The 27,845-nt window shown below is 38.5% G+C and overlaps 3 protein-coding genes and 2 pseudogenes across 3 annotated transcripts; 3 read left to right on the forward strand and 2 right to left on the reverse strand.

The window, feature by feature from the left end:
* Nucleotides 1-1,284: 1,284 nt before the first annotated feature.
* On the reverse strand, nt 1,285-8,923 carry LOC136278982 (uncharacterized; annotated as a pseudogene).
* LOC131797395 (penicillin V acylase-like) lies at nt 3,953-5,216 on the forward strand (annotated as a pseudogene).
* A 368-nt stretch (nt 8,924-9,291) lies between the features above and the next one.
* Nucleotides 9,292-10,691, forward strand: LOC131797401 (penicillin V acylase-like). Its single transcript, XM_059115026.2, has one exon. The coding sequence runs from the start codon at nt 9,330-9,332 to the stop codon at nt 10,437-10,439; it is 1,110 nt and encodes a 369-aa protein (XP_058971009.2). The 5' UTR covers nt 9,292-9,329; the 3' UTR covers nt 10,440-10,691.
* A 4,889-nt stretch (nt 10,692-15,580) lies between these two features.
* On the reverse strand, nt 15,581-17,532 carry LOC131797357 (coiled-coil-helix-coiled-coil-helix domain-containing protein 2). Its single transcript, XM_059114974.2, has 3 exons — nt 17,228-17,532; nt 16,213-16,453; nt 15,581-15,859 (listed from the first exon to the last, which is right to left on the reverse strand). The coding sequence occupies exons 1-3, from the start codon at nt 17,435-17,437 to the stop codon at nt 15,849-15,851; spliced, it is 462 nt and encodes a 153-aa protein (XP_058970957.1). The 5' UTR covers nt 17,438-17,532; the 3' UTR covers nt 15,581-15,848.
* A 514-nt stretch (nt 17,533-18,046) lies between these two features.
* LOC131797342 (leucine-rich repeat-containing protein 74A-like) lies at nt 18,047-26,793 on the forward strand. Its single transcript, XM_059114954.2, has 14 exons — nt 18,047-18,241; nt 18,334-18,466; nt 19,993-20,165; nt 20,731-20,838; nt 20,999-21,092; nt 21,698-21,747; nt 21,843-21,924; nt 22,139-22,224; nt 22,876-22,991; nt 23,342-23,420; nt 23,567-23,662; nt 24,360-24,605; nt 25,126-25,211; nt 25,660-26,793. The coding sequence occupies exons 1-14, from the start codon at nt 18,131-18,133 to the stop codon at nt 25,763-25,765; spliced, it is 1,566 nt and encodes a 521-aa protein (XP_058970937.1). The 5' UTR covers nt 18,047-18,130; the 3' UTR covers nt 25,766-26,793.
* Nucleotides 26,794-27,845: the final 1,052 nt, after the last annotated feature.

The raw sequence follows: 27,845 nt of genomic DNA on the forward strand, positions 1-27,845 counted from the left end.
TCTCCTCCCAAAACGTAGAGACTCATATATGTCTGCACACGAAGCTTTTGAGCGTTTCCAGTAAATATTTTCTTTGTTTTTAGACGTTAGGCTTCATCCAATTAATGCTGAACCAACAATTTGCGTTGTTGAGGCCATCTTGTAGTGATTGTTGTGTACTTTAGAGAAGCTCTAAGGGGACTTTCACAGCGAGAGACACCAAGACTATTTTTTTAATATTTCCTTTAATTGTCTTTCTGCAGCATCTAGAAATCTTGACAACGTTCTGCTACCACTGCTACCATTACACTTAATCACTCTGAGACAACTCCTTAAGTATTCTACTAGTGAACATGTTTGGGTTATGGGCTGGTTGGTCTTGGGGGAGTAAGACTTGGTAAACTTGCTAACCCAAATAATTTCTCGAGAACAATAGAGATGAGCCATAAGTCCTTACTAATTAAACTACAAAAGCCAGTCATCGAAAATAAAACCAGAATAGAAACTCTGTAGTTAGTCTTGCCCAAGGCAGCGAGACAAACCACAGGCGGCCCAAGCTCCAGCTGTGAGATGATCATCTTGCGAAATAAGAGTCATGGCGAAATTATAAGAGTTTGTATGGGAATATTAACGACAGCTCTGAGGAATAAAAAAAAAGTCAAATTCTCAATATAATATCTCACTTTACTTCCACGGTGCATTGCTTGCTATCTGACCGCTTACTTTGTTGAAGGGACCCATTTTAGCAAGCTATCTATTTCGGGGTTTTCTACGTATATAGGGCTTTTCTTCAACTTACTTTTAACGAAGTAAGCGCTCAGATAACAAGCGATGCACTGTAGAAGTAAGATGAGGTATTTTTATTAAGAATTTTACTTCTTTTTTTTCCCATTTTTTTCGCCATGACCCTTATTGAGCAAGATCTCATCTCACACCTGGAGCTTGGCTGCCTGAGTCAAACCCGAACAGGAACACCATTGACAAACAAGGACAATGTGGAAGAAGACAATAGCTCAGTGTTCGGTCTCGCATAACTTTGAAATCAACTTAAAACTACTCAAATCTTCAGACTGCTGGACATACAATAATCAGGAAACTTCGCACGAAAACTTGTTCCTATCCCTAATTATAACAATCAACTCCAAATGGTAAGTGTTACACGTGATATACGCTGGACCAGATGGCGCTGTTGTCAGCACACGTATCACTTCACAATTTTTTTAGTGCGAGTTGCAAATCCTTGATTGTATGGAGAAAAAAATTATGGCCCTAAAATCGATTCTTGTGGAACTCCCAGATAGAGTATCATAGGAAGCACCCGGATGTTTTAATTTTCTGATGCGATACGTGTCTGCGAGCTGTCGCTTAGAGTGGATTTATAGTGCTGCGTAGTGTGTCCACTTGGGATAGTACTTTGATGATTAACCGAAAGAATATTAGGATTAACTGAATCAAATCTATTCAAATCGAATAGTAATTTTGATGAAATCTTTATTTTAAGCCGTGACTCGTAAGGTAAAACAACTGGTAAAATAAACATAGCGATTAAAAAAAAAAAAAAAAAAAGGTGACTAGCCTGGAGAGTCGGTAAGGATCAGAGATGAAAACAACGGTGCTCCTTGATAAGATGCATGGGAAGTTCCCGACCGAACATAATCTTTTGTTTTAATATTAGTGTTCCCACAGTGTAACTGAATAAACCAACAGCAGCTGTTGTCAACAAGGTACTTAGCAATGAGTGGAATACTGTCAAACGATGGGCAAGGCCAGGTCCAAAAATACGGTTATATTTTGCAAGATGATCATCTCACACCTGGAGCTTGGGCCGCCTGTGGACAAACCCGAACAGGAACACCATTGACAAACAAGGACAATGTACAAAAAGATACTAGCTAGGTGTCTGGTCTCGCAAACTCTGAAATCAACTTAAAACTACTCAAATCTTCAGACTGCTGGACATAACATACAATAATCAGGAAACTTCGCATGAAACTTGTTCTATCTTTAATTTAATATCAATTAGTACTTTGATGATTAAACCGAAAGATGTAAGGATTAACTGAATCAAATCTTATTAAATCGAATGATAATTTGATGAAATCTTTATTTTAAGTCGTGACGTGTATGGTAAAACAACTGGTAAACAAACATAGCGATTTAAGGTAAAAAAAATTAAAGGAGATCAATGGTGACTTGTCTGAGGAGCCGGTAAGTATCAGAGATGAAACAACGGTGTTCCTTGATAAGATGCATGGGAGGTTCCCGACCGAACATAATCTTTTGTCTTCTAATTAGTGTTCCCACAGTGACTGGACAAACAAACAGCAGCTGTTGTCAACAAAGTGACTTAGAAATGAGTGGAATACTGTCACACGATGGGCAAGGCCAGGTCCAAAACTCTAACAAAGACAAACTTTAAAAAAAAAAAAAAAAATGTCGGGTTTCATCACCATACACCGATCCCAACGCACTACCTCAGGGAAATGCTTGGCTTAGTCCTTATAGAAAATATTTCGGTGCATCATGGTTTTGGAACTTTTGATTGCTTCACATTCTATATTCAGTCCCTCCTCTTGAGGCGTATTTGTGCACAGGCGGCCCAAGCCCCGGCGGTGAGATGATCATCTTACGAAATAAGAGTCATGGGAAATTTTAAAAGTTTGAATGGGAATATTTACGACTGCTCTTAGGAATAAAAAATACGGTCAAATTCTCGATAAAAATACCTCACCTTACTTCCACAGGGCATCGCTTGTTATCTGACCGCTAGCTATGTTGAAAAAACCCATTTTGGCGAGTTATCCATATCTAGGTTTACTACGTAGATAAGGAAAGCCGTACGTAGTAAACCTAGAAATAGATAACTCGGTAAAATGGGTTCTTTTCAACATAGGGAGCGGTCAGATAGCAAGTGATGCACCGTGGAGGTAAGGGGAAAGATTCGCAAAAAGATTTCATCTTGGAAATCAAAACCCATTACAAGCCGATCGAGACCTTCCAATTTACGCACTTCGCCTCGTGCCACCCATGGGGCTTAAAATATGGTTTTATTAAAGGTGAAGCAATGAGATTGCTTAGAAACTAACTCTTCGAAAGGAAACATTTGAAGAGGGTCTTTTGAAATTCAAGGAACGCCTCAAAACAAGAAGGTACCCAGAAAACATAGAGAAAGGTCTCTGTCAGGGGTCAACTTTGTCTCTTGACAATCGGCTCCTATTGCACATACAAAAAAGCCAAAAGGTTACGAACGTTTATTGCCTTTTGTCACAACGCACCACGCGGCAGTTAAAAATTTAAAACAGATATTGATGGAACATTGGAGTCTGATACACAATCAGCCCTTGCTGAAAACAATTTTTAAAAAACCTCAGATCATCATTTACGAAAAGAGAAAATCCCCTGAAGAGACGCATGTGAGAGCCCATGCTGAAAACAATTTTTACAAAACCTTCGATCGTTTTTTACGAAAAGGGAAAATTCCTTAAAGACACCCTTGTGAGAGCAAAAATATAATTTAAAGGCAACAATGCGACGTGATCACAAAAGCCACATGGGGAGGTCGAGCCGGTCTGTCTTTTCCTTTATTCTATAGGCTTTTCATCGTATTTAAATTGGCTGCAGGGGTCCTTGTGTCCACGAAAATTTCATGTCCAAGCTCTCTAGTAATTTATGGAATAGTTTATTCTGCAAACGAGTTTATTGTAATTTTAAAATGTACGTCCCTTTTTAGTTTGGCCTGATCATGTGTGGAACAGTACAGAAAACATAGTGGTAGTGGTAGAGATACTTCGAGTTTATGACCTGGAGGAAGTCATGATATTTAATTGAGAAACGCCCCGAACGTGATGCTTTTGACAAGTGTGATTTATGAATAATAGACACGTGTCTGACAGCTCCTTGAGAGTCACTATAAAAGAAGATGCCAAACATTTTGTTACACATCAGAAAGGAATCTTTGGTAAGATTGGTCACCTTTCTGAATCCTCTACACGATGAAGTTTGCACTTGTGGTTCCAATACTGCTCAAGCTTTTTCTTGCCACGGACGCATGTACCGAGATCCGAGTGACCGCCGAGGATAAAACGGTCGTAGTCGCACGAAGCATGGAGTTTATGATCGATCTCATGTCGGACATCATAGTAGAGCCCAAGGGTTACCCCCACACTGCAGAACGACCAACGACTTGTTCTTGTAGTTCACCAGCCATGACCTGGAACAACAACTACAAGATCGCATACCTTAACGCTTTGGACTCGCCTATAGCCGTTGCTGACGGCCAAAATGACGCTGGACTCTCCGTGGGTTCACTCCTCTTCCTCGTTTTTCTAAGTATCAGACCATCCCCAAAGAGAAGTGTGATTCAGCCATTTCCAACTTGGAGTTTGCGATATGGGTTCTGGGCACTTTGGAACTGTTGAAGATGTGAGACGGGCTTGGAAAAAATACTCGTTCCCACTTGTGTGGGAGCTACCTCTGAAAGGGGACTCCTTTGTAGCTGCACTGGTCCATCACTGACAAAAGTGGTGACGGCATCGTTATTGAGTACTCCGAACAGGGACCAAAGCTGCACGAAAATACAATTGGTGTCATGACCAACTCTCCACCCTATGACTTCCACATGCTGAACCTCCGCAATTACGTCCATCTTTCCACGTACGCCCATGATCCTTTGGTATTGGGTGAAACAACGTTCCCAGCCACTGGCCAAGGAAGTGGACTTCTTGGTGTCCCAGGAGACTCACTCCTCCATCGAGACTGGTACGATCTGCAGCCATGGTGCACTTTGCTGATAAAACTAAGAAAAGTGATGAGGCGGTAAATTTGGCTTTTCACATCATGAACACTGTTGATATTCCTCGCGGAGTCGCTGCATCCCATGATCATGAAGATATGGCCGACTACACTTCTTGGATTGTGGTCAAGGACCTCACCAACAAGGCAATGTACTATCGCAGTTATGAAGATCTCACCATCCGCGTGATTCATCTTGACAAAGTGACCCTGGCATGAAGTTGAAAATCAAAGTTGGAAGCCCTACTATTGGTGGGTTTGTGGATGTCACAGGAGATCTTCAGGGTGCTCAAGCGCATACTGAACTCTACGTAACAGAACTGTTTCACTGCTTATTGCTTATGTTTTCCCGTCAATTACTCCTATTAATGCTGGTGGTTGGCTTTTCGTGTACGTTGTTCATGATAATTTTTTCAAAGTATCTACAATTTGTGTATGCTTTTTGAAGATCTCACCTGAGGCAATCCTCGGGTAGTCTTTTTAAAACGTTATTATTGTCGTTTAAGTGAAGGTCTTGACAATTCTTGAGAAATAAAGCACTCTGTTAGCATTTTGATTGGTGTACGACATTCCCAAAGAAAAATTACCTTTATCTAGAAAAATACAACAGGAGTACGTAAAGGGGAAAAGATAAAGGGAAGAGTGTCTTAGAGTTTGGGGAGCCCTTTGTTCTTGTTCCTTTGTTCTTCTTGGGGCCTTAATGTTCCTGAAAACCCTCATAAAAGAATAGGAAACGTTTTTTGTAAAAAAATTTGAAAAGATTAAACGTATGAGTGCGAAGATAAGCAAAGTAATCTAGAATCACCCAACGTTGGATATCTCACCATATCGCCTTGGGTAACTTGCAGAAGCTGAGAAGTAACTGGTTGACACGAATTTTATTGAAAATAGGGTTTTGCATGCGATTTGTTCTGAAGCGAACGAGCTAAAGAAACCGGCACGTTTAGTGAGGGGTTAAAAAGTGACCCTGTATTCTGTAGTTTAGCTAAAGCAGAATATTGATAGTGAACTCAACTACGACTGAGCCTACATGGCGTCCCATACTGAGTTCTATAAACATTAAAATCTATAAACATGGAAAATCACTTACGACGTTTTATTATGTTTTAGTATGCCGCGGTACTTTAAAAAAGAGAAACGAAAAAGTTTTAAAAAGCTACAACCCCCTACGACCCCCCCTAGGCCCCCCTACGCACTCGCACATCCAGCATGGTAATGGCAATGGCAATTGTAACTTCAGCAAATATTATAAAATAATACAAGATCAACTAATTATCCCTAACTAAACTAACTAATCTAAACTACATTCTAAAAGCTGCTTTACAAGTATGCCGTGTTAAAACTCAATCAAAACTGTAGTGACGTATGTTAAGTTTAAAATCATGTAAAGATGTTGCTGCACGAAGGTCACTAGATAGGCTGTTCCACAACCTGGCTCCCCCGGAGCTACCCCGAACTTTTCAATTGGTTTATTTCAAAGCCAAGTCAAAACCACCATTTTACTCCCTGAAATCCAAGCATAAGCTGATTACAGAGACTGATGGTTGATGACAGATCATTTACCTCCTAGTGAATCGTCAAAGGATATACTTACCGTCTTCTTTATCTTATCTTAGGGAAATCTATGAACACTATTACGGGCCATTGCAGTTGCGAACGTGCACAGGCCTTGGGGTTACGCAGATACAGTCTCGCGTGAAACGGAGACTTAAAGGCAAAACCTCAATATTGCATGTGGCAAACTACTCAGTAAATAACAGTTTTTCCTCGTTCCGAGTGATCATTTATTTCTTATCATTAAACGCAGAACCTTTTGAACACTTTCCACGAAAGAATAAGTTCTTGGAATATTTTCGTTTCTCACATTTTCTCTGACGGCTTTCCAGGGAAAAGAGCAAGAGAAACCGTGGTACATTGACGTTCACAGTTGTTGATGTTGCGGCGAATAAACACAGACAAACTATAAATATGTCCGTGATTTCCTCAGGAAAAATCTAGAGGATTAAAAACATCTTAGAATTAAAAAAATTAAAATTATACCATATTTCACACAAGAAACGCATTGAGTTACATACACTATCCTGAGAAATATTTTTTCAAAAGCCTTCCCTTTACTGCAGCACACAGAGGAATTAATATTCTCCCCTTCGACGTTGAGCAATTCCAGTAAATTTTTCCTTAAAAAGTGTAATCTTTCTCTGCATGGTAACAGTTAGTTTTTTCATAAAACGGACAGACTCTCAACACTCAAAACCGTTGGGCAATTAGAAAGTGAACATGAAACAATATAGCAATCGGCGCGACAGAAGCCGAGGAGTGGAAAATCGAGAGAGGTTCGGATCAGGTCGGGGAAAAGAACGACCCAACTCGACCCACCCTCCCTCGCTTTTCCACTCCGCCGCTCCTATCACGACGTTTACTGTTACGCTTCGTCTTAACTTAACCCTGAAGACTCCAGAGATGATTAACATGTAACTTCTCCCTATTATATCCTTAAACGAGTTTATTGTAAAACTCATCAATAATTCATATGTTTGATAGCCAATAAAGAATGGCTAAATTCGTCACGTGCATGAGTTTTGATACAAATGAAAACACAGATGAAAACCACACGTGTTTTGGATCACCCATCAAAACCACGCATGGTTTTGATCTGTTTTCTCACTGGCCATCAAGATTCACGGATCAAAATGAACAAATTGAACACCAGAACAACACTTCAGTTTAATTAATCATCATTAATCATCATCGCTTGTTTCCTCACATGAGCAAATAATGCATTAGACTTGTGCCCGGTCCTCTCTCTAATTCATTTATCTTCTACACCACTTTTAAAGAGTTTTGAAACACAAGTGACACCCAAGCAATGGGCCGTTTTCTTTTGATTTCCGCAGCCTCACACAAATTCGGCGAAATAGAATTCAAGGTGTTGATCCTTACAGGACTATTCTAAAAAAGACCAAGTTTCGACTTTGGCCTGAAATTGAAAGCGTTTCAACCAACCAATGTACAATGGATAAAACCGCACTCAGTAAACACCGATCATACTCTTGACCTCTCTCATGGCAAATATGCCTTACTTTTCTTGGTTCATACTCATAATTATAATAATTTATAGACTTATATTGCGCAATTATCGATATAAGAATTTTCAATTGCGCATTACAATTAAATGTTAAAAATTCAACCCCTACATAGATACTAAAAAATAAAAAAAAATAAAATAAAAGAAAAAATTTAAAAAAAATTAAATAAATGAATAAATAAAACTGATCACAAAGAAAATTTAAAAATATGAAATTAGATACAAAGACTTAAAAAGCTTTGGCAAATAAAGTCTTAATGGCCTTCTTAAACTTGTTTAAAGAATGGGTGTTTCTGAAGGTCAGTACTTAAGGTCAGTAATACCTCCATGGAAAGTTTTACATACATTTTCTTCAAAATTAATAACATTTGGCCCTAAAGAAAAGTTATTCACACAAATCTTCCAATGTTCACCACCACGCAAGCCAAACATTTTACCATTATAGAAATAAATAGTATCCAATAATTGCTTCGCTGTTCTTCGCTTCTCACAGTTTCTTCTAAATGCCTTCGGATGCCACAGATAATTCCATAAAGGGTCCTTGTTGGATACACCTTCCCTTCATTATTCGTAACCTCCTGGACGAATTTACTTAGCCAGTAGGGTAAAATTTCCGCACAGTCCCATACTACATTATGCATTCAGTTCTTGGATAGAGAAAACAACGACAAAAATAATACATTGCCCTTGGGAAAACAGATTTGTTTAACAATAGTATGGGGCTGCGCGGAAATGTTACCGCCAGTAGTTGAAAGTGTTGGCATCCATATTTGCCAAATCTGTAATCAACGACTGAACTTTCTACATATCTCCATAATCTTTAAAAGTGCCACCAGCATCAAGCACAGGAACTTTAACTTTTCTATTTATCTGCCACTCGTGAAAATCAATTGCCCATTTGGTTTTGTAGACAGTTGAATGAAGAATACTCCATTGAAGCAACTTGGATTCTTCTTCCCCAGTTTTTGGAGAACAAAAACGGCTACGGTATTCGCTACAGAAGACTCCGCCATGACTTACACTGAGCAACAACAAAATTTCCACATTATGATTATTTTTCAAATACATAATCTCATGGGAAATTGGAGCACTGAAACAACACCCCTTAATTACTAAAGAAGTGTGAATAGTTTCAGAAGCCATTTTAAAAACTCATGCGTCGTGTTGACCGGGTTCTCCAGAAACCTCGAAAGACGCACGAATTTTTGATACTTTCGAGTTTTTGAGAAACCTCGAAAAACGCACGAGTTTTTCAGAAACTTCGAAAGACGCACGAGTTTTTCAGAAACCTTGAAAAACGCACGAGTTTTTCAGAACCTCAAAAGACGCACGAGTTTTTGAGAAACCTTGAAAAACGCACGAGATTTTGACACTTTACTTGAAAGTCACTATAAAAGAAGAGGCCAAAAATTTTTGTCACTCATCGAAAAAAAATCTTTGGTCAGATTGTCGCCTTTCTGAATTCTCTAGAACAATGAAGTTTGCACTCGTGGTTCCCATACTGCTAGAGCTTTTTCTTGCCACATACGCCTGTACTGAAATCCGAGTGACCGCCGAGGACAAAACAGTTGTAGTCGGACGAAGCATGGAGTTCATGATCGATCTCGTGTCGCACATCGTAGTAGAGCCTAAGGATTACCCCCACACTGCAGAACTACCAAAGACTTGTTCCCGTAGTTCATCAGCAATGACTTGGACCAACAGCTACAAGATCGCATACCTTGACGCTTGGGACTCGCCTGTTGGCGCTGATGGCCAAAATGACGCTGGACTCTCCGTGGGTGCACTCCTCTTTCCAAGTTTTTCCAAGTATCAGACCGTCCCCAAAAGCAAGTGCGGCTCGGCCATTTCCAACTTGGAGTTTACAGTATGGATTTTGGGCAACTTTGAAACTACTGAAGAGGTTCGAAGGGCTTGGAAAAAGGACTCATTCCCTCTTGTGTGGGAGAAACCTCTGAAAGGGGAAACCTTTGAGCTGCACTGGTCCATCACTGACAAAAGTGGTGACGGCATCATTATTGAGTACACCGAACAGGGACCAAAGCTGCACGAAAATACAATCGGTGTCATGACCAACTCTCCACCCTATGACTTCCACATGCTGAACCTCCGCAATTACGTCCATCTTTCCAAGTACGCCCATGATCCTTTGGTATTGGGTGAAACAACGTTCCCAGCCACTGGCCAAGGAAGTGGACTTCTTGGTGTCCCAGGAGATCTCACTCCTCCATCGAGACTGGTACGATCTGCAGCCATGGTGCACTTTGCTGATAAAACTAAGAAAAGTGATGAGGCGGTAAATTTGGCTTTTCACATCATGAACACTGTTGATATTCCTCGCGGAGTCGCTGCATCCCATGATCATGAAGATATGGCCGACTACACTTCTTGGATTGTGGTTAAGGACCTCACCAACAAGGCAATGTACTATCGCAGTTATGAAGATCTCACCATCCGCGTAATTCATCTCGACAAAGTGACCCCTGGCATGAAGTTGAAAATCAAAGTTGGAAGCCCTATTATTGGTGGGTTTGTGGATGTCACAGGAGATCTTCAGGGTGCTCAAGCGCATACTGAACTCTAAGTAACAGAACTGTTTCACTGCTTATTGCTTATGTTTTCCCGTCAATATAAAGAGAAATTACTCCTATTAATGCTGGTGGTTGGCTTTTCGTGTACGTTGTCATGATAATTTTTTCAAAGTATCTACAATTTGTGTATGCTTTTTGAAGATCTCACCTGAGGCAATCCTCGGGTAGTCTTTAAAACGTTATTATTGTCGTTTAAGTGAAGGTCTTGACAATTCTTGAGAAATAAAGCACTCTTGTTAGCATTTTGATTGTGTACGACATTCCCAAAGAAAAATTACCTTTATCTAGAAAAATACAACAGGAGTACGTAAAGGGGAAAAGATAAAGGGAAAAGTGTCTTGGAGCCCTTTGTTCTTGTTCCTTTGTTCTTCTTGGGGCCTTAATGTTCCTGAAAACCCTCATAAAAGAATAGGAAACGTTGAAAATATTAAATGTATGTGTGCGAAGATAAGCAAAAAAATCTAGAATCACCCAACCTTGGACATCTCACCATATCGCCTTGGGTAACATGAAGAGACTATTTTGCAGAAGTTGAGAAGTAATTAATTTATGTCAGACATTTTGGCGAATACCTCGTTAGCGGAAACCCCCCCCCCCCCAGACCAATTATGAGAAAAGCTCCCTTTCTTGGCGTGAGGCATGCAATAGTTTTGATTTTAGATTTAGATTGCGTGACGATTGGTAAGATCGCGTGATGTGTGGAACGAGTGGAAGAGGAGGGGAGGGAGGCGCTAGTTATAGTTTCTTTGTTCCGGGCTCTCCTCGATCTTACCAATCCAAAATGGCGGATTCATCACCCAACCGGAACACCGAGCATCCGCTTGCCAAAAAATACACCTGCAATACAGGCTAGGCATGACATAAATTTAACTTTACATTTTGGTCTCATTGATGTACGCACAAATCTAAATGACTGAAGATAACTTCAGTTTCCAAAGAGAATAATTAGAAATAACTCACTTTCGTCACCTACAAGTTTCAGTTGTCGATACTCGTCTCACCTCCAAGGGAGGCAAAAACTCATGGAAAATCACATCACTTGCTTTAATCAAGTTAGAGATGGCAGAACCTGCAACGGGAGGGCCTTCTTTACCGGAAAGTATTTGTAGATATGACGAACGGGTGCAGGTTGATCCAACGACTTCGCCTCCGAACGACTGGATTTGTTCGCTCTTGATAGAAAGTGCCACTGATAGGAAGTATTTTGGAAGTAGATTCGTTATTCATACTATTTTAATGGTATAACCAGTACAATATGCTAATGAGGATTTCAAATAAAGGTTTTTAACTTAATTAAGACTTGAAATCAATATCTTAATTGTTAAACACACCACGTGTAAGGAAGACACCACCAGCCTTAGAGGTTCAGCAGTTATTAGACGTAGTCACAATATATCAATTTATTGATGTGATATGGCTTTGTTATGTGGTCCGTTGTTTTGTAAATCTTAAATAGGTGTGAAACATACCGCAATGTCATTGGTTTAAAAACATTTTAAGCGGTGATGCGGTGTCCGGTATGTCCCGTAACTACTGCTACATGTATATTCTTCGAAAGGTCTTCAGAGTTAATGATCTATACTTACTTAAGTAGGGACAGTGGAGTTAGGGGCGCTGGGGACGTTCGTGGGGGGGTGGGGGGGGCTTTAGCCCCATCCTTACGACATTTTATTATGTTTTAGTATGCCGCGGTACTTTAAAAAAGAGAAACGAAAAAGTTTTAAAAAGCTACAACCTTAGATAAAACCTGTTAGAAACTTTTCGACAGAAAATATCTCCTGCAGAATGCTTAAAATTTTATTTCCGAGCCTCTAGATTTCAATTTCTTCTGGGGACGATAGCCCCAGACCCCCCTACGCACTCGCACATCCAGCATGGTAATGGTAATGGCAATTGTAACTTCAACAAATATTATAAAATAATACAAGATCAACTAATTATCCCTAACTAAACTAACTAATCTAAATTACATACAAAAAGCTGCTTTACGAGGATGCCGTGTTAAAACTCATTCAAAACTGTAGTGACGTATGTTAAGTTTAAAATCATGTAAGAGATGTTGCTGCACGAAGGTCAATAGATAGGCTGTTCCACAACCTGGCTCCCCCGAAGCTACCCCAAACTTTTCAATTGGTTTATTTCAAAGCCAAGTCAAAACCACCATTTTACTCCCTGACATCCAAGCATCAGCTGATTACAGAGACTGATGCTTGATGACAGATCATTTACCTCCTAGTGAATCGTCAAAGGATATACTTACCGTCCTCTTCGTCTTATCTTTGGGAAATCTATGAACACTATAACTGGACATTGCAGTTGTGACGTGCACAAGCCTTAGGGTTACGCAGATACAGTCTCGCGTGAAACGGAGACTTTAACGCAAAACCTCAATATTACACGTGGCAAACTACTCAATAAATAACAGTTTTTTTCTTGTTCCGAATGATCATTTATTTCTTATCATTAAACGTAGAACCTTTTGAACACTTTCCACGAAAGAATAAGTTCTAGGAATATTTTCGTTTCTCACATTTTCTCTGACGGCTTTCCAGGGAAAAGAGCAAGAGAAACCGTGGTACACTGACGTTCACTTTGTTGGTGTTGCGGCGAATAAACACAGGCAAACTATAAATATGTCCGTGATTTCCTCAGGAAAAATCTAGAAGATTAAAACATCTTAGAATAAAAAAAAATTAAAACTATACCATATTTCACACCAGAAACGCACTGAGTTACATACACTATCCTTAGAAATATTTTTTTCAAAAGCCTTCCCTTTACTGCAGCACACAGAGGAATCAATATTCTCCGCTTCGACGTTGAGCAATTCCAGTAAATTTTTCCTTAAAAAGTGTAATCTTTCTCTGCATGGTAAGAGTTAGTTTTTTCATAAAACAGACAGATTATCAATACTCATAGCCCTTCAATTAGAAACTGAACATGCATGGAACGAAATAGCAATCGGCGCAACAGAAGCTAGGGAGTGAAAAATCGAGAGAGGCTTGGGACGGGTCGAAAAAAGAACGACCCAATTCGGCCCAAGCTTCCCTCGCTTTTCCACTCCGCTGTTACTGTCACGCCGTTTATTATTGCGCTTCGTCTTAACCTAACTGAACGACTGGAACAGGGTACAACACTCACTATTTGCCTGTTTGCAATGCTTGAGAGCCTCACTGAAATCTTTACATAAAGTGATTTCTGCTTGGTTCTGAGCACACTCCACAAACTGCTGTAGTTCGTACCGGCATGACTCATGATTCTGCTGCTGAAGATCATAGTGTTATTGCTTTGATTCTGTGCCTCCTCGTGTACCAAGTAGAGCTTCGCTTGCGGCATTACCCTGAAAACAAATGAGTGTCTACGAGAATTTAAAGACCTCTCTACTGTAGCTCTTCGTAACTCTCTCTCTTTCTTCGTTCCTCCCCTCTTCGCAGGAATCGTATCTGATTTCACTTTCAGATGCAAAGGGCTAGGCTTTCCTCATATTTATATCAATCTACAACTAGTTGATAGATCCACACTTTTTATGTCTTTTTTATCCAGGTCCGTATTAAAAATTCAAAACAAAGAGGAGTAAGGTAAAGAGAAATTTGAGTTTCCTCTTAATCATGTGATAACTATTTATCGCGATTCCGTGAAAAGAAACGTCATCAACCATTTTTCTAATAGATCAGTAAAGTCAAGAGATTTTATTGCGTTGTTGACTTCCAACTTCTTTTTAGCCTTTGCACGGTGTCAACATGGGATCAGTTCTAATCATTTAGTGTACTTAAGCAGTCGTCCAAAAGCGTAGTGGAAATTAAATGAGAAGCTTCTGTTTGGGGTTTTTAGCGAAAGCCAAAGGCAGTCTCAAGCCCGAAGGGCCAAGGGTAACCTATCTACTGGGATTAGCGAAACGATGCGCCTTACCACAACCGAACCGACTGCTACACCTGCAGCTGTGGAAGCCATTTGCCCAAACAGTCCAAGAGGTTTTGGTTCCGGTTGAGCCAGGTTAGGAGAAGATCTTTTTTCAGGCACGGTAGGGCTCTGCTTTGACGAGCCTTGAGATGATCGTCTTTGAGCACGAGGCATAACTGTTAAGTATCTTCTCGAAAATAACATAAAAATTTAGACAGCAAGGTAATAGTCTTCCGCAAGAAAATTTCGAGGCTGCTCCGAGGATCAATTGTTGACGTTCTATCGTTAAAGTTCAATTGATGTGATAATTACTTTGACGTCATTAAGATCATTCCGTGCGAGAATCGACAGAGTTTTCTTAATTTATCAACTCTTCATCTTCAGAGAGCTCTCGAATCAGTTTAACTATTTTTAAGTGCTAAAGGAATATCTGCTCCAGGAGTATTTGTTTGCATGCGATGAGCTGAGGTTATTCAATGCCGTTACGCTTTCGCAATATTTTTTCTTTCAATTAAACAATGAAACTATTATCCTACACATTTTAACGCAAACAAATGCAGACAAGCCTGAAAAGAGCTACTGATAAACAAAGCTAAGAGTAAAAGGCAGACGGCGACGGATCGCCTATTTTAAATCTTAAGATTTCAGAGAATTTGTATAAAATTGGCTGCAATAATAGTATTTCAAGACTTCAGTGTGATCAACCGGTTCTTACTCGCTTGTGCGTTGGATTCCACGACACGATCACGTTAACAACATTTACTGCTTATCATACTTTTAAGCTCGCATCCAAACTATTTAGCGACTGGCTTCACTGATCTCATGAAGTAGAGGACCACAGCTTCTTTCCCAGGATCGTAAGAATGAAGTTTAACCACGCATATAAAATTAAGACAGGGACGGGCGAGTTATAACAGTATTTCAAGGGCTCGTTTCGTTTCGCGTTTCTTGGGCTCTTTAGTGCGCAGGATGCTTCATATTTTCCCCAATACATCTGGTGCTATCAAACACAAGACTGTTGGCAAGGACTTAACAATCATACATATAATTTTTCACGGATGTTTTTATGGGCAATCCAAAGCTATACTTGGTGGACAAATTATGTGGAAAACCTAACTGGTCCAATGAACAGGAATACACAGTATGCGCTCTCGTTGGTTTTTTGATTTACTTGCATCGTCACATACGGGAAGTCACATTTATGTGTACCCACAAATAAATCTTCGACTACCCCTATCTTATCAGAACGGAAATCATACGATGTACGACTCCTTTTTATTTCAAATTTTGCAATTGGATTTTTATTATTCAATGCAATAACAAGAATTCCTCAGTTCAAGCAAATTGCCAAGTGCAAACACCTTTTTACAAGCATCCAAGCACCTTTTATAGCCAAAAAGAGTATTTGTTGTGTGATTAAGAAAAGCCAGTGATCACAGCAATGAATCTTGCTTGTCTTCACATCTGGGCAGCTGCACAAGCATCCACAGTGATAATTTTTCTCAGGAAAGGCCTAAAAAGCACCAAAAAAATTAACACACCTTTGAACTTTGAGCTCCCAGGCAAAAAGTGTCTAGAACAAGAGTTGACTGCTAATTATAACATAGTATAAAGAAAGGAAAAGCAAATTGGTAAAATCATGTTTTGATTGTAGTTGCTTGTCAAGGAAAGTTGGAAGATTTGTGGGTGGATTTACCACTTTCAAACAAAAAAAACAAACATGTGGGGAAGATATGATATAACAGAGATTTGGTGTTTAAAAAACAGCAAAACCATCTTGAGCTACCTTAATCACATACACAACAAATAAATACTAACAATGTCATCCCAAGTAAAAAAAAGGAGGTTAAACCGAATACTCCTCACCATTTCTAAGTTTGCATTCCCTGAGCACCTCATTAAATCCCTGGCACAGTGTAATATCTCCCTGATTCTGCGCGCACTCCACAAACTGCTGCAATTCATACTGACAAGGACCCCCCAGACCCTGCTGTTGTGGAGTAGAATAACTCTGGTATGGCGCAGCAGCCATGTCTTGTTGATACCCAGCTGGTTGCTCTGATCCACCACCATGGCCACCAAACAAGGCACCACCAATAGCATGACCCTAAAGACACAGACAAGGTATGTTTTGTACAATTATCTACTCCAATATAGATCAATGTTTGGTTGCTATGGTAGAAGACGAGACTTAAGCAAGAGGTTCATGACCACTATTCGTTGGGCTGTACAACCATAATTGTCACAACTTACTACATGTCTTTGAGTATTACTTTTCAAAACATTATGTGAAACAACAACACATTTTGTGCTAGTTCTGACCAAAAGGAAGCCTGAATTTCAGAAATCTCTTCACTTCTTCAATTTCCACAACAAAGTACAGTAATTACTAGATGCTTTCCATTAAGATAATGGACTAAGTGACCTGAATAATGGCAACATCAAGTGGAGATTAAGTTACGCATGCCTTGGACAGTGCTGATAAAGATAACTGTTTTCTGTTTAACAAATAAGTTCCATGTTGCTGTGCATCTTTACAGAATTATATAATAGATGATGTCAATAAGTGGTAAAAGCGTGAAGAAAAAAAAATGATAAGAACAAACACAATGGCACATGAGGCACAGCCAAGTGTGTATATTCTAACTAAACTTTAACCTCTTTTATGATCATTTACGGTACAGAACCTTGGAAACATGAAAGCTACTTGTTTGATATGATAAAAGACCACTGGTTTACAATCTTTTCTTAGAAATAAGAAATATTGACTTTAGTGTTATATTGATCAGGTATAGAGTAAAAATAGTTTTTGTAAAAATAACAAATTAAAGTTACACAAATTCAAACAACTTTCTGAAGAACACTAGCGTTCACTCCTTACCACGGTAGAACCGATCGCCACCCCAGCAGCAGTAGATGCCATTTGTCCAAACAGTCCTGGCTGTTGTGGTGAAGCCGGCTGAGCCACGCTAGAAGCTGGTCTATTTGCTGGCACACTAGAAACTGGCCGCGGAGGTGCTCGGGGCGGCGCTGATGCCTTACCAAACATAGGAGATGATCGGCCACTAGATCGTCTTCCACCACGAGGCATTTTTATGAAATCTTATATCAACTAACTTCGTAAAAGTACCATTAACTTATGTAATTTATTGGAATGAAACAAAATGGCGTCGACTTCTGATGCAAACTCAGCCGTAATTGGCTCATCATGACGTTACCTTCCCAGGTATCATTGTTCCAGATAACTTGTCCCCAATCTTCTCTCAGTAAAATTAGACGTTACTGTTGCGTTACTTTTCAGAATTCATAATCGTGTACTGTAACTAGCTTATAAATATACTCTGCATGTAGGGAAAATGATTAAAACGCTTCAATTATAACGTTCTTTCCAAGAGCTTTTATTATGACAGAGGTTTGTTTTAAAAATGATCTCTCAACATCTGCGATCAAACACCTCGGATCGGAGTCAGTGAAGTTTCACAAACGAAAATAGATAACGGTCTTTCAATATTCTTTTAATCATATGTACAGTTTTCTTATTGATTTTCTTTCAATCCGTTTATCACTTACCCGTAAATTGGCTTTAAAAAGCTCTCCAGGGAGAAACTACATAAAACAGTTATTTGCCTCAAATAATACTTTGATTAGTTGTTATGGCAACAGTGAGTAAAATGGTCAGTCCATGTAATCGAGGCCTAGCACGGCTGAAGAGGCATTCGACAGACGTGAAGGATGATTAACTATCAATGTTTATGACTTTAGCGGAGTGTCTGCACCCTAAATTATGGAAGAAGGATCGGAAAGGATTTCTACACCGATCCGCTCACCTTCAGAAAAAGATTCTGTAATTCTTAGCCGTGCCAGTGCGGCCAGTTCGCCCTTTGGCTTTCGCAAGGTAATCGTATACGTTCAAATTAAGGTAACCTCTAGGCAGCTTTCAGAGGTTGTTAGACACTAAAACATTGAAAATGTTTTGATGGATTATAGGCTGCGCTCAGCCCTCCGACTGGCATTTTACGAAGAGAGTCCACAGGGTCTTTATCACCCGAAGATGACTTCTTTCACAGTGCTCAGGATAAGGAAGACGATGAGGGGTTTGATACTGACCTGGAGATGGAAGGTAAGATAAATTTTGATTACGGTAGAGATCTTCTATCGTCAAAACTTAAATATATACGGTTTCGTGTAACAAATGATGAAAGCGAAACGAACTGAAATGACCAATTAGAACCTATGAATTATTTAAAAGTGATTTTCAGAACGAAATGCTCATTGCACTGAAGAAGAAAGTCCTTAAACGAGTTTCACTTTTCTAAGAGTTTATTTAATGAACAGGATTTCAAGTACTCTGCCAGTAATATCCTAACAGGTGTCTTTATTCTCGCAGTCTTAATATTGTATGAAATATCGGCGGAGTTTTCAATTGTTGTTGTATTGGATGGGATGTCTTTATCAATTATTATCCTACCGATAAATTTTTACTTAATTAATCCCACAAGGATATTTAAGCTTGATCAGTAAACCGATTCCACATAAGAAACTTTTTTTCCGAGATATTTTTTTCTTCTTTTTTCACTTTAAAATCAAATTTTGCCTCGCGTCTCGAAGGAATTTTTGCGTGTAATAACATGCAAATTAAAGAACGATACGCTTACTACTTTAACAAGAAGTGAATATGTTAGAGTGTTTCTCTCACGAATGTTTTTGTCATTTGAAGGATGAATTTTGTAATTGTGGCTACTCAGGTTTTGCCTGGAAATTGATGAATTACACGTTTAAGCAACTCGTTCTTTTTGTCAAGTTACACGGATAACTATTCGGATTTTAGTGTGATGAAATTCCGTGACTTTTTCCCAGACATGGGCGATTCCATTTCTTATAATAACGTCTATGCATCAATTGTTGTTGAGGGAATTGCATTTGTTATTTAAATTTCTTTTGTTTCTAAATATAGCATTAACAGCTTTGCTGCAAAAATTCCAACCAATACTTTTGTTCAAACCATCATTTTTTTGGCAGGTATTAACTTAAAGGTATTGTGCTAGCAAAATTTATCCAACATACTGACCTCTATCATGTAGAAGCCCAAAACTATTTTCTAGAAAAAAGCTCACTTTCATTAAATAAATACCTTATGAAGAGAAAGATATTTTTCGTCTTCTCACAAAAATTGGACAAAGGATAAAATTCTGAGTCTCCATGAGGAATCGAACCTCAGGCCTTCAGATTCCGTGGTCTGATGCTCTATCAGTGAGCCCCAGAGACTCTACCTTGAGCAAGGTCTACTTTGAAGTTCATATGACATGTTTCCTGCATACTACTAGGATCAGCAATGTCGATAGCATCATGTTTGTTAATGGAATAAGAGAGATGGCAAGTTTTGAGCTTGGTAAAGAAATAGAGAAATATGCTTTTCGTCTTGTTATGAGGGTGGAATCCAAAGGTCTGAGTTTTGATTCTCTATGGGGACTCAGAATTTTTTTCTTTGTTCCACGCTTGTGCAAAGACGAAAAACATCTTTCTCTATTTCTTTAACAAGCTTCAAACTTATCCTCTCTTTTATCATACTTACCTTATAAATAATTTTTTATGCATTCTTCCACAATTTTTTTGACAATTTATTTGCCTTTTTTTATATTATTACAGAAGGTAAAGAAGAGTATGATGTAACTGGAAGAGCAACTTATCTCCAAGCTTGCAGGGATTCTGGTGTCATTCCAGTTTCATATTTTCATCGAAACTTGCAACAACCTGACATTGACATCAAGCATCATGGCTTAGGACCAATGGGTGCAAAGGCAATAGCTATAGCTCTAGTGGTGGGTGTCATGTTCAACTTTGCTGGTTATCCTGTGCAATGAAAACACTGCCTCATCTCTATCTAACTAGGTGGAGGGTTGTGAGGGGAGGGGAGGGTGAAGTGCACTGACTCACCTCTTCCCTCCCAATGTGTGTTGATGAGGCTATGTTAAGATGGAAAATGTCCTTTGTTACTTTCATGAAATGACTTTAAAGAATATGTGTGTATCTTCAACCCACTAACTCCCATGAGTGACCAAGACAGAATTTCTCCTCACTATATCTTTTACAATATCATGAAGATAAGTGATGAGAATAAAGAAAAATATCAATATCAATATATATAGGATTACTAAATGATCTGATTCTAAATTCTCCAAACTAACATAATGAGAATCTTTTGGAGGACAGTAAAGAGAATTACTAATGACATCTTGGGAGTTAAAGGGTTTAGGTCAACTGTAATTAAACTCATCTTTTTAACTTTTATAGAATCTCAGGTACTTAAGGAAGTACAGTTGTATACTGTATGTTTTTGGTGTCTCATGCTGTTCATTGGACACCAATTTTTATTTTGCATAACAGACTAATACATCAGTTATCAAGTTAAACCTGGCAGATAACTGGATTGGTTCAGAGGGAGCTGGATATATTGCCGAAATGCTACGAGAAAACTGTTACATTGCTGACCTGGTATGACATTATAACACATTTGTTTCTTTTCTAGCAGTTTAGGTATGGTTTCAGAGTGATCATTGAATATTGCTGGTATTGTTTACTCTCACCTTTAACATGTTAAAATAGATGCACCCATAGTATTCAATTATTCTTTTTTAATTATTTTGTCTCAAAGGATTTATCGGAAAACAAACTGGGTGCAGATGGAGCAGAATCTGTGAAAGACATATTACTTCATAACTCAAATATCACCAGATTTGTTGCAAATGGTGAGCATAGAGATCATTTCTGACAAGATTTGTTTGAGCCAACCCGTAAGGTTATTGAGTCCACAAGAGAAAGTTCAAACAGTTGAGAAAGACTAGATGTTAAAGTAGAAATGACAGAAAGTAGTTAAATATTAGATCATTATCAGTACTACTCCAAACTACTCTGTACCATCCATTTGCTGTGACGAAGTGTTGGAGACTGGGCTGGAATGTTGTTGAGTTTTGATTGACACTGCATGTGACTGCAGTCATGCATGTCTGTTTGGAGAGATTGTTTTTTTTTTTTTCTTAGAAAAAGGCATGGGAGAATAAAACAACAGTTGTGTTTATAGAAAGAAAACCTGTAATAATTACATAATAATCACAATTATTGTGAATTAAGGATACTAAAGTTCTATTGCCACAGAGGCATCATCGATAAAAGAGCCAACACTGGAAATGTTAGCTTTAGTAACTCAGTCGATAAAACCAAATTATTTTGTCATACCCTCACTGATGCAGCACCTCCTTTATCCATACTACTGTTAGGGATGGTATTTGTTATTGCTTGCTCCAAATCAGGAATATCTCACTGTTTTTTTTTAAAAATTAATATTATCTTCTAGGCAATGGTTTTGATGACAAGGCTGTTCAGATTCTGGCAGAAGCTATAAAGGTAGGGGAAACCCTAGTAAAAGTATAAACTAAGTACTTTCATTAACAAATGAACAAACTTTTAACAATGTAAATTTTCTCTACTCTATTTTTTAGAATAATACCAAAGTGAAGTATTTTAGCTTGAGTCATAACCAGTTGGGAGAAAAAGGTGGCCAGAATTTAGCCCCTGCAATAGGTAAGTAATATTTTTATATTTATTTAGTTAGATTTAGTCAATAGTTATAATTCTTTTGAAATTAGAGGTCATAAGATTTCAGGAATGATAAAATCATCGTAGTATTAACCGATATACAATGAAAGAATTTGCTTGAATTTTTAGGTTGTGGTATAATGATTTGACTGGTCTAAAGAACTCAGGGTAGTATCCTTATAATTTTTTTTCTCACTAGCTGCAAATGATAAAATTGACCATTTGGATCTGAGCTGGAATCATTTGAGAAATAAAGGGGCTTGTGCTGTGGCATTATCTCTGAAGGTTAGTTGAAGTGAATCTTGTCTCTACTTCTCACACTAGCTATAGATAACAAAATTCATCATTCAACGTTCCTTCTGATCGTCTTTCTTGATAATGGAGAATGGGTAAACAAACTTTCCTCTGTCAGACAATAGAGGAGTAGGTTATGATAATACACCTTTCAAACTTGTTTCAGATTGTATTTTAGTGACAGTGCCTGGCCATTCGTTACAGCACTCTTCATTTTGATAAAGAGAAGTCTTAAAGATACATTTTAAATACTACTATGATTTTATTTTATTTTTCAACGGGTTTAAGAGCCCAATTGAGTGATCGTTGTGTGTTGATTCTGTTTTAACTGTGGGAGACACAGTTAAAACAGAGGACTCTGGCTCAAGAGGTCTGGGTTCCAGACCTGGCCAGGTCGATGTGTTGTGTTGTTGGGCAGGACACTTGACTTTCTCAACGCCTCTCTTCACCCAGGAGAGTAAAGCAAATAGTCAGGAAAGCCTGATGAAATGCTGAGGGGGGGGGGGGAGGTAATTGGCATCCCATCAAGGGAGGGGTAGTAATACTCCTAGTTGCTTTATGCTATGGAAACAGAGATAAGCTGCGGCTGGGTGGGCCACTAATGGCTCAAGTAAACCTTAAACTTTGCTTTAACTATTGCAGGAGAATTTTACTCTTAAAATTCTTAACTTAGCATGGAATGGATTTGGAAATGATGGGTCTTTAGCCATGGGGGAAGCGCTAAAAGTGAACACAACGTTAAGAGAGTTAGATCTGACGTAAGTGGAAAAAAGAGACTTTATCATTTAGATTGCTTATTGTATAAATAAAACGAAAGAGATTCCAACATCCAGCAAGGAGGAAATGTTACAAGGAGCCAACCAGAACTCAAGATAAAAGCAATTGAATTGCTGGAAGTGCAAGAAATAGTGGGTGACAAAGGCGCGATCGGTTTTAGGTTTTTATGATGGGTATCTTTCACCTCTGTTTACCTCCATTTTGCTAGCTTTAGGAAAGGGAATGTTTAGCTGTCTGTTTCAAGCGGTGAATTACTATGAATCATTTGAACTATTTTGAAAAGCAGATTTTTAATTGGGCATCTAAGATTTTATGATCATTTTAATTTCAGGAATAACAGAATAACAGCGGAAGGTGCAGTGTATTTGGCGAAAGGTTTAATGGTTAACACGTGTCTTCAGGTGTTAAAGGTAGGCCTGCAAATTTTTCGCATGGTTTGGTTTTAGTAGGCGAATTCCAATATTTGCGTTTATTTCTATTCCAGTGATTTCTAAATATTTATTTATTTGCCTCGTTTTACAAAGTTGTTGTTAAATTATTTAAAACTTTGTTTTAGATCGGAAAGAACCCGATGCAAAGTCCTGGAGCGTATGCTCTTGTGAACGCCATGAAAAATAATCTGGAATCAAAATTGATTGAGGTTGAGCTGACGGTGAGGCTTAGAGACATGAAGAAAAACTTTTTCCTTGTAGATAAGCTTTTCTAATTTTACAATTTAACTCAACTCCTTATCGCATGAAAGTCGGAGATAAAAGGGGTCTTTATGAAGACAACAATCTATTGTCCCTTAAAAGGAATCTAAAAGTTGGAATTTCACCGACTGATTAACGAGGTTATACTGGAGCAGTTCTTGGTTATGAATTTTATTTGGCTGTTCCCTTTTCAATGGAACAAGAGCCAGGTCTCCATAAAGTCTCTAAGTGGGCCATGCTTTACAGTTTTGTTAATCAATATCGCTCATTAGAGACTGTGTTCGTGTCGTGGTCCTGGAAAACCTGGAAAGTCCTTAAATTTTATTTTGACATTTTCCAGGACTAGAAAGTCCTGGAAAAGGACTACAGGTCCTGAAAAGTCCTGGAAATCTGGCGAACTCAAGCAAAACATTTTTCAGAATTTACGTTATGAGAAATCTATGTAGACCGTAAGGAGAATTGATTTTGAAATCATGGGAAAAATCAATCTGAGACGTGGAAAAGTCCTTGAAATGTGTTTCCCTGAGACAGGGTACGAACCCTGTAGAAAAAACAAACTTGCAATTTTTCGGAGACGCTATCGTGGTAGTGGCTATCCTAAGTCTACAAAGATTTCTCTCTTCTGTAAGCTTCTTATACGGTTGATGCACTTTTTAGGACATCACGGTTAATAATGACTTTGTGGAGTTATGTAAGGAAGTGCAGCAACTTAGACCTGACATGAAAATTAGACACGGAGGAACAGGGGGTGCACCATTTAAACCCAAGAATCGTCCAACGCCCATGAAAATACTAAAGAATTACATAGAGGATAATAAGATGCGACTGTTGGATCTGTTCAATACTCTGGACAAGGATAAAAGCATGAATATCACTGTGAAAGAATTTGCTGATGGATTAAAGGTGAGGTCTTTGTCTGATCTATTTTCAAATATGGATTGTAGGTGTATATTGGCTAATAGAATGACTTGTATGTCCAAATTTGGTCATGTTCGAGCCCATTCTCATCGGTAACAACTTCATAAACTAGGGCTTTCCTCTTGACCAAACAGACGCTGAACCAAAACATTGTGTTACATTGCTATTCGCGCTTTCCCGCGCTTGGGGTCGTTTGAACGTTTGTCCTTTGTTCGTTCTGATTGGCCAGTATGTTTGCCCTGGTTCTGGTTGTATTCAGTTCAAAAATGCTCTATTGGCGCTTTAACTCCTAGAAGTGATCAGCATGTAACTTCTCCCTAAAATATCCACACATTATGCTGCAAACGATCAAAAAACCGAAATCACATAACTAATTTACAAGGGAATGTGTAGCAGCTAGAGGGGAGAATTAACAATCAGATCTTGGGAGTTTAACGGTTAGCAAATGCGCATATGAAATTCAGGTTGTGATATGAGATGTTCTTTTTTGTGGCTGTCTCAACAGGAAACCGGAATTGACATGAATTATATAGAGCTGTACAAACTAATAGAGAGCTTAGACAGAAACAAAGATGGCGAAATTAATTACAGGTACGTGGCAAGTGTTTTTATTGTTATGACTTTTCTAGGAACTCGACTCATTGTGTGAACATTGTTTGAAGTGCACTCCAAGGGAATTTTACACAACCACAACTTTCTAGACGTGGAAAAAGATAAAAGTATTTACAGGATGGGAATAAGTCTGTAGTTATTTTCAAGCTAGAGCAAATGCTCGGTTTATGTCTGCTTTTTTAAAGGTAGCCGAAATTCTCGTTAATTACGCGACCAAACATTTTACATGGTTTTATTGTTAAATTTTCAGTCTTTGGGCAAACCCCCGAAAACAGCCCTTCTCTTCTTTCAGTTTGATCTGACGCATTTTGCACGAGTTTGGAAAATGAAATTTGCATAATGGTTTGGAAAAAGTGGAAAATATTGAATTCTGTATAAAGTATAATAAAGAATTACATTCATTTTTCTTTTTTTTTTTTCGTTGTAGTGAACTGGTGATGGGTTCTTTAGAGCAACAAATAGAAGACCGGAAGGAAAAGATCAAAGAAAAGGCGCAAAGTGCGAGAAGGAAAAAAATTTTATCACCTTCATGATAAAGTTTGTTTTCCCAAACTGCGAACTCTTTTCTGTTTACTTCACAACGTCCAATCAGAGTGAAGGTGAATAAGGAGCCAATGAGAACTCAAAGAAAAAAAACAAGCAAACGTTCAAAAGCGCGGGAAAACGAGAGTAACGTAGCTGTGAGTAGTTTTGATCAGCGTGATTTGGTTGGTTGAGAGGGTGGCGCGGGTTTCCAGGAGTGTGAAGTAACTCCTAACCAAAGCTATGGCGGGTCACTTTCGACAATCAATCAAAAATTGCTGTTAGGAAAGGTAATTCTTACAACTTGAGGGCAATAATTCATGTAGCACATAATGAGAAGTTCAGGTTAATCCAACCAAGTATCTAAGGAATTAAATTGTGAACTCTACGCATTTAACCAACTTTCTCATCAACATCCTCAACCTCGGTAAATGAAATGTTGTTGGTATTCAACATGTTGGCGAAAGCAGCAGACAGATTACCAGTTCAAATAATTTTATTTTTAAGCTGGTAGAAATCTCTTGAGTAATTAGTTCTTTCAGTATTTATAATTTTCAGTGGCCATTGGACCTCCTTCTTATGAGGACTTGGAACACTAGACGAGTTTTTCTTCCTCAATGCGTAGCTTGTTTAGTTTATCTCTCATGTAATACGTGCGCTTTGATTGGTTAATTAAGCGAGCCGTACATCGCTTTGCTGCACGCTAGAATGTGAAGCTGATTTCGTTGCAAAAGAATCGATTGTTTTTTTTCTCTGATTTATTTTTCACTGCCGCGTAATCCGAACTTTTTCTTTAAACCTATCAGACAAATTAGTAATATGATAAGCTTAATAGTATTACAGTTTCACTGCTACTAGAAGCAGCAGCCCGGTAGCAGTGCTCTTTCAACTAAAAGATACAAAATAGATCATATATATTTTAGGGAAGAAGGAAAATTCTTGTATACTAGCTATAATAACTGGTAAAGATAGTTGTAAATACCTATTTTTATAAAGTTTAGATATCGTAAATGGATTAAGTAAAAAATGTCTGTTTTTTTATGCATTTAACAGTCTACTTGTGGCCTTGTTTTACATACTGTTTTAGCATTCCGTTATGGAGCCTTTCTCTCTTTTTTTAAAGCCTTTGATAACCAATGTTCTTTGTTCTTTATCTGATGAAATCCTCACCGGGTTTAGTCTCCTGCCTAATCATATGTGAGTGCAGTTATTTTAAGCAGGTAATTTAGTGTTAACAACTGAGTTGAAAACATAAATTAGCCACCGTAAAGGGTAAAAAAGCTGACGTTCCGAGCGTTAGCCCTTCGTCAGAGCGATTAGAGATATTGTAAGGTGAAATTAGATGCTATTTGTACCCTTTACGGTGGCTAATTTACGTTTTCAACTCAGTTGTTAACACTAAATTACCTGATATACTCTCCCACCGACGCTGCACCACAGTTTCTTTAGAAACTTACCCCCTTTATTCAGTTATTTTAAGGACTCTAGATCTTTACTGTGAACCCTCATCATCATCCTCATTCCCAGGCTCTCTCTCCTTTGCCTCTCTTGACTTCTCTCCTCTCTCCTTGACGAAAAAGATCGCAAAGCGGAAAGAGCCTCGGAACGAAATAGATCCATTGCCTCGTGTGAACGTTTATATAAGCGCGCGCTATTGACGATCGTATTCATGACGTCACAAAAGAGCATAGAGTGTGTTGAGCACTTCAAGGTTAATACAGGTAAGCAAATACCATTTCTCAGTTCTAATCGAATTTACTGCTGTACTTTGTATTATTCTAATCTACATGCGAGGTTTTTCTTGTGACGTAACTAATGAATGTATTTATCAAAGGATGTGATTTGTGTGACTGCTTCTAAAAACTTATTTCCAGTTTACAATTCATTTGTGTTATAAATTTAGTGAGGAACCCAGGCATGGAGGAAAGTTCGCAATCGGATAAAGAATTTGAGTGGGATCATCTCAATATAGAAAAGAAGCATGAACTATGCGGTTAGTTCAGATATTTGGTCAGTTATGAAGGGTTTATTCCACATGGAGTTGATTAGTGGTAGAGCCATTTTTCTCATATTTTATTATTTCTCTTTTGC

This window comes from Pocillopora verrucosa, chromosome 2 (genome assembly GCF_036669915.1).
Source record: "Pocillopora verrucosa isolate sample1 chromosome 2, ASM3666991v2, whole genome shotgun sequence".
Classification (NCBI taxonomy): domain Eukaryota; kingdom Metazoa; phylum Cnidaria; class Anthozoa; order Scleractinia; family Pocilloporidae; genus Pocillopora; species Pocillopora verrucosa.